General features: G+C 37.9%; 1 protein-coding gene across 2 annotated transcripts in view; it reads left to right on the forward strand.

Moving 5' to 3' along the window:
- The window catches only part of XPOT (exportin for tRNA), a 52305-nt gene that overhangs the window by 20261 nt on the left and 19219 nt on the right, over nucleotides 1-12825 (forward strand). For both annotated transcript variants that reach the window (XM_078146127.1, XM_020990185.2), the window contains exons 10-19: nucleotides 851-889; nucleotides 1041-1103; nucleotides 3428-3552; nucleotides 4749-4893; nucleotides 4998-5117; nucleotides 5439-5533; nucleotides 6191-6260; nucleotides 8245-8483; nucleotides 9757-10042; nucleotides 11857-12046. In XM_078146127.1, coding sequence (XP_078002253.1) covers nucleotides 851-889; nucleotides 1041-1103; nucleotides 3428-3552; nucleotides 4749-4893; nucleotides 4998-5117; nucleotides 5439-5533; nucleotides 6191-6260; nucleotides 8245-8483; nucleotides 9757-10042; nucleotides 11857-12046 — 1372 coding nt within the window. The remainder of the gene's footprint in view (nucleotides 1-850; nucleotides 890-1040; nucleotides 1104-3427; nucleotides 3553-4748; nucleotides 4894-4997; nucleotides 5118-5438; nucleotides 5534-6190; nucleotides 6261-8244; nucleotides 8484-9756; nucleotides 10043-11856; nucleotides 12047-12825) is intronic.

Consider the following 12825-nt stretch of genomic DNA (forward strand, 5'->3'; position numbering starts at 1 on the left):
ATGGTAGAGAAAGTCCAGTAATCAGAGGAAGAGCTACTGGGGTAGACAGTTCTTCCAGTAGGAGAAGTCCAGGGTGAAGAGGTTTCAGTGGCATGTATGGTAGAGAAAGTCATAGAGAAAGGGTTCAGGATAGAGAGGAATGTAAACTTGGGTGTCTTGGGCATCTTCAGAGTGGACATTTTAGGAGAACCCAGACGATCAGAAACAGGCCTCAGGGTCTACAGGTACTTTCATTGTGAAAAGTCCAAGGTGAAGACATTTCCATGAGATGGGTGGTGGAGAAAGTCTGGAGAGACTTGAAGGCCGTTGTGTATTTTGATACAGTCATGGTGTTGAGAATCTTCCGGCCAAATGTTAGGTTATGTAACACTGTCTTGTTTAATGTAGTATTTATGCACATTAGACTTATTTCAAACTCTTTAACTAGTAGTACCTCGCTGAGGTGCATGGCCTAATCCTTTCTTAAAAGAGAAGCTGTTATAACTTAAGAGCTAGTAGGTTGTACCAAACTAGAAAGACTTCCAGTATGGCCTGGCAGTTGACTTGCCTATGTCAATGTTTTGAGGACCGGCCTTGCTAAATGTTAAGAAGCTCCTCACAGGAAGGGAAGAGCCACCATGTGAATTTAAGCCACAGAAATTCATAAAGATTGCTTACTAAGGTAGGAAGTGTTCAGTACCTTACTAAGGTAGGAAGGACTGTTTCATTGGAGGAAAATTCACCACATGAAGTCAGATGAAAGTGGAGTGAAAAATAAAAAACTAAAATTAGTAGCCAAATAAATTTCCTAAAAAAGTAGTATAACTGTCATAAATACAAGTTGGATTTACTACTTTTTTTTTTTTAATAGCTCACAGTGCTCTCTGATCAACAAAAAGCTAATGTAGAGGTAAGGCTGAGAACTTTCCTTTTTGTTGAGTATTTTTGTAAACTGATAATGGAGTGTTAATTATATAAAAGTCGGGAATCATGAAACATTTAATTTTAAATGTGTAAGTAATTGAACATGAGGCTTAAAGAAATTTCGTTTTTTATTATAGGCAATCATGTTGGCCGTTATGAAAAAATTGACCTATGATGAAGAATATAATTTTGAAAATGAGGTAAGTTTTTAAATATCTTTGGGGGAATAATTTGTGTAGGAACTTAGTTAACAATTTTATTTGCTTCATAATACCATAGATTAAGTTTTGTTAGTGTTTGAATTCTTAAAAAGGCATGTGAGAAATTTCAGTTTCACCTCTATTAACTTCAAGAAATTTAGGTAAAATTTAATATGAAACTTCTTAGTCATCAGATTTCATTTTCAGTATTTTTTAATGCATTAACATTTTGCATTGATGGTGATTAAAAAAAAACCTTGTTTTTAAACTTGGTGAAGCACTAAATTGATACCCTTCTGGGAGCTTAAATAATGTAATGTTTTGGCTGTCATATGTGCCAGAATAATGTCCTCAGCCTTGAGCAATTGCAGTGCAACTCCTAGCTGGCTCAGAAACTGATGGGCTGAGGGTCTGGATCCAAGAGGGAGGGGTGTGTCCATTGTAGTTTTCAGTCGTGTCGAATGTTCCACTCATAGGTCGTCCTAAGCAGGGTGAAGATCCCTTAAGTTTTTTCATCTTTGGAGTATTGTTCCTCTGATGAGATGATCTACTCATCAGACATTTGCTCCCCAGTAAGGTTCCCTGGTTGGTGGTTGCCCCTAGATGAACACTGGAATTCTGAATAAAGGGCAGAATTGATGTGCTTGACCAAGTTCCTTAGGTCCTGTAGTCATTTTAAATAAATTGAGATTTTTAGGACTTGTTGGGCCAGTAAGAGGAGGTAGTAGATATTTCTAACAAATAAAATTTTATGTAATTTTTAACCTCAGAGTAGTAGTTTCATAACCTTGAATTCATTCTTAACTTTTCATTCTTCCTCACTATATCTAACCAATTGTCAACTCCTGCCTCCATAATCTTTCATATTGATCCCCTTACCTCCCTTCAAATAGCCACCGACTTAGTTCAGGCTCTCATCACCTCTTGTCTGGAATACTGCAATGTTATTGGGCATAATTGGTTTACCTACTTCTCCTTTCTCCCATCTGTCCTCCAGTCAGCCACCAAAAGAATTCTTGTTAGGTACAGATCTGACCGTGCCATTTCTCCCTAAGTATTACTGGCTCTTTATTTCTTCTAGAGTAAAATACAAATAGCTTGACATTTAAGGACCACCGCAGTCTGGCTCCAGTCAACCTTTCCAGACTTCTTAGGGTTATTCCTTTCGCCCACTCTATATTCCATAGAAACTGGTCTGTTAGCTCTTTCTTAGGCTCAGGACTCCATCTGTCTCTCTGTACTCCACTGAACTGCCTCCCCTTCATAGTCATTGTCTCTTAAGGTGGCCCCCTAGCCAAGTCTTCTCTCATAGCAGTTTGGAACTATGCTCAAAGGGCTATAAAACTGTGCGTACCCTTTGATCCAGCAATACCACTACTGGGTCTGTATCCCAAAGAAATCATAAAAACAGGAAAAGGACCCACATGTACAAAAATATTTATAGCAGCTCTTTGTGGTGGGAAAGAATTGGAAATCCCATTAGTTGAGGAATGGCTGACCAAGGCGTGATGTATGAATGTAATGGAATACTATTGTGCTGTAAGAAATGATGAGCAAGCAGACTTGAGAAAAAACCTGGAAAGACTTACAGGAACTAATGCTGAGTGAAATGAGCAGAACTCAGGAGAACATGGTGCATTGTAAGAGCAACATTGTGCGATGATCAACTATGATAGACTTAGCTCTTCTCAACAATACAGTGATCCAAGACAGTTCCAAAAGACACATGATGGCAAATGGTATCCACATCCAGAGTCTGAATGCAGATGGTAGTATACTATTTTCACTTTTTTTTTTGTTCTTTTTCTTTCTCATGGTTTTTCTCTTAACATGGTTGTATGGGTATCGGATTGTTTGCTGTCTTAGGGAGGGTGAAAAATTGGGAGCTCAAAATTTAAAAAAAAAAAGAATGTGAAAACTATCTTCACATGTAATTAGGAAAAAAAATGGTATTAAATGTTTGTGGAGGGGGGCAGGTCTTCCCTCATTATTCAAACTCCCTGGCCACCTAAATTGTTAGTTTTTCCTACTGTAATTCGTCTTGCATTATACTTATTCATGTATCCATTCCCACTCACCCTTCCTGTAGAATGTAAGTTGCTTGGGAGCAAAATCTTTTTGTTTTTTCCCCTAGCACCTAGTATAATGCCATAGATGTGGTTATATATGGGGGGGTAGCCATATGTTTTGTGTATCTAGTAGTATATACTGGCAGCTCACGACTAGGACTTGTGCAGGACAATGTTTATTTTGTATGACTATGTTTTAGGATGTGTACCGTATTTTAGAAATCTACAGGTGTATAATTTTTAAAATTATTTCAGGGTGAAGATGAAGCCATGTTTGTGGAGTATAGAAAACAACTAAAGTTATTGCTGGATCGGCTTGCTCAGGTCTCACCAGAGTTGTTGCTGGCTTCTGTTCGTCGAGTTTTTAGCACTACACTACAGTAAGTGTCTTTTGTGACTTTAGCTTGAAAGCTTATGTGTGTTTAAACAGAAACAAGATTTGAAGTAGTAATTTTACTTACAGGCTAGGTTTGGGATTGACATATCAATTTAAGAACAGGAGGTAGAGGAAGTAGAGCCTGAGACACGAATAAGGAGGTGGTGGAAAGGGTCCTGCGTTTAGAGCCAGGTTTTGAGTTCCAGTTCCGCTGCCCGCTAGCTGACTACAAGCAAGTTAATGCATTACTATGGGCCTTCCTTCTCTCATCTGCTTTGAGTTCTGTTCCAGGATGTGAATTCTCCCAACCCTGACTGTCTATGCCAGTGTCCTGTGTTCTGTGCCAAACCCCTCACCACAGGGCTTACATCTCTTTCCTTGACTCTCCTAGTATTTTACTTTAGTGTGTTCCTTATTTCAAATGCTTATTACAACCTTCGTTGTTAACCCTGGAGGGGACTTTGTTCCTTGGAGGCCTCTATTTGGATGTGTAAAAGAGACAAACATTTCAAATGCTTTATATGTGTTGTAAGTGATGTAAATGATCAATTGGGAGAAATAAAATAGATAATTTAAAAATGCATATCAAATAGTCAGCATATAAGGGTATTATTTGATAAAGGAAGTAGCAGTGAATATTTTACCTGATTTTTACCTCAAATAAAAATTCTTCTCAAAAAAGCATTTCAAATTAAGGAGAGACATAATTGTGCATTGAATTATGATTTAGGTACTTAGCATTGTTCCTTTTAAACATGAACTTGAATACTTGGGTCAGGTTTTTTTGTTTGCTTCTTTCTTTATTCCAGATAAGTTGTTTTATTTTCCTGCTACTTGTTTAAAATAAATGGTCTCACTGTATATAGGATGCTTGTCAAAATTTCAAGATTAAATGTCTGGACAATAGAAATGAACATTTCTGTTCATTTATTTGACCCATCTGCCCACCACTCCCTCCATCTTGACATTTTTCTATGCACACAGTAAAATCAATAAAAATCTTTTAGATGAATGCATTTGCCTAGTATAACTTAATACTTTTCCTAGGTAAAACATTGAAGCTTCAAAGATTGCTTTAAATAGTCAGAAATGTATTTTATTACTACCTTATTATATTTATTAAGACATTGAGTATCTACAACTGTGAAACTCTAACTTGAGTATTTATGCAGATCACATTGACACCTTATCTTTTTTCAGGAATTGGCAAGCTACTAGGTTTATGGAAGTCGAAGTAGCAATAAGATTGCTGTATATGTTGGCAGAAGCTCTTCCAGTGTCTCATGGTGCCCACTTCTCAGGTGATGTTTCAAAAGCTACTGCTTTGCAGGATATGATACGGACTGTGAGTATTTGACTGAAGATGATAGAATTTCATTTTCTTAAAAAGTTATTTCCCTATGAACTAATGGAACTCTAACTCATTTCTCATTTTTTTCCCCACTGCAGTTGGTAACATCTGGTGTCAGTGCCTATCAGCATACATCAGTGACATTAGAGTTCTTTGAAACTGTAGTTCGATATGAAAAGTTTTTTGCCGTTGAACCTCAACACATTCCTTGTGTTCTAGTAAGTGCCATTAATTCTGTATTTGTTAGTTTTGTGTGTTGTGCTTTCTAGCTTCTCGCAGAGCTTTTTTCAGCTATTTTCAACTGTTTTGCACAGAGCTGATTTTTTCTTTGTAAGCTTTGAGTAAATTGTATTCTAATGACTAAGTCTACAAGTGCCTCCTTGTGTTTGGCTAGCTTTTGTATAAAAGAATTTGGGTAGACTTGGGCCCTAGTCTTCTAGGAACTTAAGATATTGTAATAAATCATAAGGACACAGATAACAGAATACATGTTGTGCAAAGGCATGGAAAGTATAAAAAGCACTGTTTTTCCCCTCTAGATGGCATTCTTAGACCAGAGAGGCCTGCGCCACTCTAGTCCAAAAGTACGGAGCAGAACAGCTTATCTCTTCTCCAGATTTGTAAAATCCCTCAAGTAAGTGGAAACTGTTTTCAACTGCTGCTGGTTTGGTTTTTTATTTTTTTTTTAACAGCACTTATTTGGAAGATTTTAATCAATGTAATAGAAGTTTGTCTGAAATAACTGCTTAAATTTTTTCCCAAGATTATAGGTTGGATCTTAGTTTTACCTGAACTTTTTCCATGAAACAAATATTTGCTGTTTATTGAATGAGATATCTCTTGTCATATCATTCTTCGTTTTATGTTCTTTCTTTTCTGCACAGTGGCTACTATAGTTTGTTTCCCTTTTTTAAATATCTTTTTGCGCATAGCTTCTGTTCCCATATCAACTGCTAGCCATTACTTAAATCAGCAGTCTCATTTACTGCTTTGGATCACGTGAGGTGTTTGTCCTGGGAGTCTAGTCTAGAGAAAGAACCGGTTTATTCAGCGTTCTGGGTGTTCTTGCTATTGGCTTCATATGATTATAGGTCCTATTTTGACAAAAGATTTTTAAGTGTAGCAAATAAAAATTGAAATTGAAGGTTTTTCCGCCCGTAAATCAGAACCATTTGTGAGTATGTATATTGTAGGAACTATGTTGTTCTGCTTCCAAAATTTATTTTCCTGGGCTTTTAAGCATTTTATTTAAAACCTTTATTTTCTTCTTCTTTTTTGACATTTTTTTCAGTAAACAAATGAATGCTTTCATTGAGGACATTTTGAACAGAATTCAAGACCTGTTGGAGCTTTCTCCACCTGTAAGTATCAGTTCTTTTGCTGACAAGGTTTTCACCATTACTTAATACTGAGGCTGCCCTTTAGGAGCACAGAAATGGCAAATAGAGAGACCCTAAAGCCTGTTGATACTGGTAGTTGCTGATTACTTTTCATCTCAATCCTTTCGTTGTTTGAAATATTAATGAGAGCAAGTAGTTTGGGAACCGCTGCTTTGTGCAGGGATCCCTAGCAGTCAATTTTTAGGGGGGCAGTCAAGGTTAAGTGACCTGCCCAAGGTCACACAGCTAGTAAGTATCAAGTGTTTGGTCTGAGGCCGGGTTTGAACTCAGGTCCTGCTGATTCTAGTGCTGGTGTTCTATCCACTGTGCCACCTAGCTGCCCCCCGCTGGCAGTCATTCTTAAGCGAGTACTGTGCTTGGCTCAAGATTAGGGTAGCTTCAGGGTGGGAAATTCAAGAACCATTCAATGCAGATTTTTTATAAGACTTGTTATAATTAATGACAATTTTAGGAGTCTTGGTTAACTGAAATCTTTTCCAGATGTATTCAGTCTTGCTGTGTACATTATTTCTTTTCTTGAACAATATCTGCCTTTCCTAGTTTATAAGTCAATTCCAGTCTTCTCCGGTGTAATAAAAATTGCAGTTTACAGCAAAGGCTCATTAGACACATATGAGCATCTTCTTGGCTCTCCCACTCAACCTCTTCAAGAAAAAACTAGTCAGCTGACAAATCCACCTGTTCTTTTTTCTACATTTGTCTCCTGTGATACACTGCACAATTTATTTCTGTTTCTTTGAAAAGTTCCTTGGCAGCTCTCACTGATTGCTCAGGGCTTTTGTGTGAAAGTAGATATACTGATAAGAGCTTTCCAGTAGAAAAGCTATTTATTTGATATGCATTTTTAGACAGATTTTAGATAAGTATAAATAATGATTTGTGTTTAGTTAAATAAGTCCTGACTCACAATTTCGTTTGTCTCAAGTTTGTTGATAGATTTTCCCAAATAATTTGTCATTTCATTTTATACAATAGGTATATTTCTGAAACTGACATATAAAATAGGGGTAGCTAAGTGGCACAGTGTAGATAGAGCACTGGCCCTGGAGTCAGGAGGACCAGAGTTCAAATCTGGCCTCTGACACTTGACGCTTACTAGCTGTGTGACCCTGGGCAAGTCACTTAACCCTGATTGCCTTGCAAAAAAATAAAATAGGTATATTTCATCATTTCAGGGTAGGCAAAGTAATTCTTTTTAAATATAAATAAATTATGCCTTTATCTCTTAGAGGACTGGACCTTCTAAGTGTTATCTTTTCTTAAAGTCTAGTGGTACTTGAAGATTTTTTTCGTATAGCTTCTGTGAAAAATGGCAATGCAAATCCAAAATAAATATAAATCAGCTAGTTAAAGTATCTATAAGTGAATATGTGTTAAAGTGATCTTGTGGAAAAACTTGCTCACAATTTAATTTACTTGATTTTGTTTGCAGTCTTTCAGAAATGCTTGTAACATAACTTTTCTGTTTTAATACTTTCAAACTAGTTCTGAAGACTAATTTTTAGTATTAGAGTAAGATTTTTTCCCCATGTACACTGAATTTGTGTTTTGCTTTTTCTGAGTACGCTAATATCCTATTTTTATCTTAACCTTATCAACCCTTTATAACATAGCTACAAAAATTTTTTTACAAATAAGAAACTGACACATATAAGTAATCTGGTCCAGGTTCCTGCTGCCATCCCACCCCAACTCCCTGCCTCTGCCTAAAAAAGTTTAGAATCAAGGATTTTTGATTTACAAGAGTTCATTTATACTTTGTATAATACAGCTGTTTAGAATGGCTATGCTTAAATGCACTTTAAATGTTTTCTGAATGAGTTATTTAGATCAGTTTTTTAAATAAATTGTTCTTTTGACTCATTCTGTGATTGTTGCTTATTTTATTTTTATGAGCAAATGGAATGAACTAGGACATCATTAAAGGACATAAATCTTGTTTTAGGAAAATGGTTACCAGTCTTTGCTGAGCAGTGATGATCAGCTTTTTATTTATGAGACCGCAGGAGTACTAATTGTTAACAGTGACTATCCAGCAGAAAGGAAGCAGGCTTTAATGAGGAATCTGTTGACTCCATTAATGGAAAAGTTTAAAATCTTGTTAGAAAAATTGATGCTGGCACAAGATGAAGAAAGGCAGGCAGCCCTAGCAGATTGTCTCAACCATGCTGTTGGGTTTGCCAGGTGAGTATAAATTTATAAATTTTTTTTAAATGAAGAGCTGCATCCATAAAACTTTCTTAAGAAATAAGCAGCCATTTGATCGTGTGAGAGTAGGTATAGCGAATAACAAAACTTTTAGTGGGATCCAAAAATGTGCTGATTATGTGAAGTGAATCCCATTTTATTCACAGTCCTTAAACTTTCTGATTGGGCTCTTAATATGTTAATCCTTTGGAGGTCACTAGAACCTGCAGGTTTGGAGACTTAAGAAAGTGTGTACTTCTGTGTAAATGCTGAATTTGGAACCTTATGCCTTTGCCTTAACACTTACAGATAGGGGGGTCCTGAGATTCTTACTTAAATACTTCAGCATGTTAAGTCATTCGGATTCTGGATCATTACTCAACCAAAAGCCTTTCACATCAGAACCTCTCTTCTTTTGCAAAAGATCAGTGCCCGCTACTAATTCAAGAAGCTATAAATACATACAAGTAACAGAATCGAAAAATGTGAGCAGCAAAAGAAACCTCTGTGACTATTCCATACCTGGTAGGAATCCCCATGATAACATACCTGCTAAGTGGATATGTGTCTGAGATTTGTTATCATGGATTTAATCTTCTTGATAAAAACCAGAGATCTAGATAGAAGCCACATATTAATGAAGCCGTATTGCAATTACATCTTTCGAGTAAAAAACCATACCATGTTGACCAGAAGGTTGCATTGGCACTTAAGCTCATCATTTCCAGGGAAATTGAGTGAGTTAGGTATTGAGCTACCTAGTACCTGTTAATCCATAGTTGTATTTTTTTTCTCTTTGGTCTGTAAACTCTGTTACCAATACTTTTAACATTTTTGCATCAAAAAGGACTATTTTGGAATATTATTATCATTTATTTATTACATTTCACATTTTCAGGTGTATTGCTAAAGAATGCAGCAAATCAATAGTGTCAAATTCAGATGGGAACAGGGACCTCTCTAAAGTACATGAGGATCCCTGCAGGCACATACTGACTTAGAGAACCATTGTCTACATTAATTTATGTTAATTCTAACAATTTTTAGTTTGTTGAATATTTGTCAGTTATATTTTCATCTAGTTGGTTGGGTAGTGTTCTTGTGTTTTGACACCTGCTAGAAATCACTGTGCTACCAAAATAGCCCATGTTTTTCTTGGTTTTAGTAGAGCAAATTATATTGACAACCTTTTCCATTTTCTAATCTGTGGATGCTAAGTAACATTACTAAAGAAGTTTCAATTAAGCTTTCAATTTTATTATTTACACAGCCGAACAAGTAAAGCTTTCAGCAACAAACAGACTGTGAAACAGTGTGGCTGTTCTGAGGTTTATTTGGACTGTTTACAGACATTTCTGCCAGCCCTCAGCTGTCCTTTACAGAAGGAGATTCTCAGAAGCGGTGTCCGTACTTTCCTTCATCGAATGATCATTTGTCTGGAGGAAGAAGTTCTTCCCTTCATCCCTTCAGCCTCAGAACACATGCTCAAAGACTGTGAAGCCAAGGACCTTCAGGAATTCATTCCTCTCATCAATCAGATTACGGCCAAGTTCAAGGTATGGATTCATCCAAGATCCTCTGGTCCAGGTGGGTGGGATGAGGTTATCTTTAGGCATGTTCTGGCTTGTGCTTTGTTTTGCTCAGTTTAAAAAAATGCCCCACACCCTTTTCTGCATTCTACCCTCCCTTCAGTATTGCAGCCAAGGAGAATTCTCTTATTGAAGAAGACTGGATGCCTCATATATGTTTAAATAGGGAACTTGGAGTAAAGTGGTATCCAGGTGGGCACAGATCCTGCTCTCTCCATGGTTTCTCCATAGGTGCACCCAGTTAGTGAAGCATGAGCTCTAGCAGTTCCTAGTAAGTTTGAAAGTCTTCATACATCCTTGGGGTGAATTGTGTCATTTGAAAACCAGCCTGTCACCTCCAGGGTGAACAGCCTATCATGCTGCTTGAGGCATCGAGAGGTTGCTGTCCCCTTTGGTGCAGGAGAAGTATCTACACCAATTACACCATATGTTCACCACAATTAATAGTATAACAAAAATACCAACCTCAAAGCATCAGTCTGTTCATGTAATATTATTAATAAATTGCCAGTAGAACCAGGTATTTAAAATTATTCTTAGATGTTATGATGAGACTTTGATTAGTTTGCCCAAAATAATAAATTTTGTTCGATAAATACTTTTCATAAGAATTCTAAAGTTTGTTTTCATTAGTCATTGTTATTCACAAAGATAAATTGCATCTTCGTAAAGGGTTGTTGCCGCATCTTTAATCCCTTCGTTTTATGTCTAGAAGCTGGATGCTGTTTCATAATCTAATATTTTGAATGTCATTTTTTGGCAAGCAAATGTATAACTGGACAGTGGAATTCCCTTAGCTGATTAAAAGGCCTAAATGCTTACTCAGCAAACCACGGAGAAATTGGTCGCTGTCAGCTAGCTGGCTCCGATAATTCAGCATGATTTTAGGTTCTGTTAAGTGGAGTGGAATTTGTTATTTTAAGATGGAAGTAAAGCTTTAGGGCATGCTTAGTGTGTGAAGTTGCATACAAACATTGCCTTTGACTGCCTGGTTCAGGGGTACTGTAGATCACTAGTTCCCCTGCAGAGATGAGTACCTTCCCTGGGGCCCTGTTTTATACTACTTGTGGGCCTAGCTCTTCTCATCAGCCCCTCTTCCCATCCCAGCAGGCTCCTTCTGGATTCATGAGGCCCTCTTCTTTCCAGCAGCCTTGCCATCAGGACCCTTTCACCCAATGCTATGTTGGAGCCAGCTCATAGGGGCTTAAGCTGATTGTTAAATTTTCCATGTGAGCATTTACATTTCAGAAATGAGTCAGTCCTACAAAACAGGGCTTGATTTTATTGTAATGTTGATTTTCTACTTCACTTTTTAAGTTTAGACAATATTAATAATGCAGATTAAACTTGAAAGTGTGTTATGTTTATACTTCCTCCTCCCCACCCAGAATCTTCCTTGGGGGCCCAGGCTGTTCTGAGGAGGGGCTGCTTTGTGTGACCCACTGGACCTGGCTTCTGGCCAGCCATTCCTCCAACTCTCTTGCCCCTCTCCCCTTCATACACCTCAATGTGCCAGCTCTGGATCACTGTTCCTAGAAGAGGAAATGTCCAAGTACCACCGCAATCCCCATATGGTGCCATCACTAGCCACACCTCCCCCCGAGAGTCCAGAACCTCCCACTTTGTTCTCCGTGTCCCTAGAGCTTTTCACATCACCTTGTCAGGTCCTTGTGTAATGAAGTCTGTTTCTTTTCATTCATTTGAGATTGTTAAGGTGAGGATCAGTCTTCCTGTTCATCGTTTGCTGTTTCAGAAACATGGATCTTTTTTTCTCTTCCCAGACGCAGGTGTCACCATTTTTACAGCAGATGTTCATGCCCTTACTTCATGCCATTTTTGAAGCATTGCTTCGCCCTGCGGAAGAAAATGACCAATCTGCCGCTTTGGAAAAGCAGATGTTGAGGAGGAGCTACTTTGCTTTCCTGCAGACAGTCACGGGAAGTGGCATGAGTGAAGTCATAGCCAATCAAGGTGAGAAAGCGCACACTGGCTTCCTTTTATTAACTACGTATAGTAAATTATCTTCTCAGCTTAGCACATTGCCATAGATATGTTTTTAATGGAGGAACTGGGTGTCTTAAATAGACACTGTTGGGATTAATATCGCCCAGCCTTATAAGAAAAACCACTGAGGCAGAGTTCTGAGCCAGCGGCACTTTACTAAAGGGTCCATGGTCCCGTCTAATGAAGTGGACCTCAGATCTTCCCTCACGATCTGAGATGGTCTCCTCCTTCCAGGGCCTTATTTTTATAAGGTTTGATACCTGAACATTCTGAAGAGGCTGTTCAAAGTACAGAATCCCATTGGTACTTTTCAGGCCGAAAAATGATGCATCAGCTAGAAATGGTATGTCAGTAGGGGGTTCTCAGGTTGGGCCAAGCATGAGGCATCTCCACTGACTAAAAGGTCATAAGATGGTCACCTGCTCATGTTGGACAGGAGAGAATGGTCTGGAGGCACAAAAATAAGTTGGGGGACTTTCCGTGTTGTTGAGTCACCTCCGCCACACTGGGCTTGGTCACCATAACAAGGAAAAACAAGGTTTGAGGGCCTTTAGTTGGCTTCCTCTGATTAAGCAAGTCAAGTGAATTTACAATCTGCAGCTCAGCTCTAGGGCCTAATATACAGAACTTATCATTACTGCCCCATGGAATCATAGCAAACCAATTAATACTGATTGGAATAGAGTAGAGGTCCAAATGAATTATTTCTCACAACTGTTTAATTTAGTTGATCAACAAATTCAATT

The sequence above is a fragment of the Phascolarctos cinereus genome, unplaced genomic scaffold (assembly GCF_003287225.1).
Source record: "Phascolarctos cinereus isolate Bilbo 61053 unplaced genomic scaffold, phaCin_HiC Scaffold_1;HRSCAF=81, whole genome shotgun sequence".
Classification (NCBI taxonomy): domain Eukaryota; kingdom Metazoa; phylum Chordata; class Mammalia; order Diprotodontia; family Phascolarctidae; genus Phascolarctos; species Phascolarctos cinereus.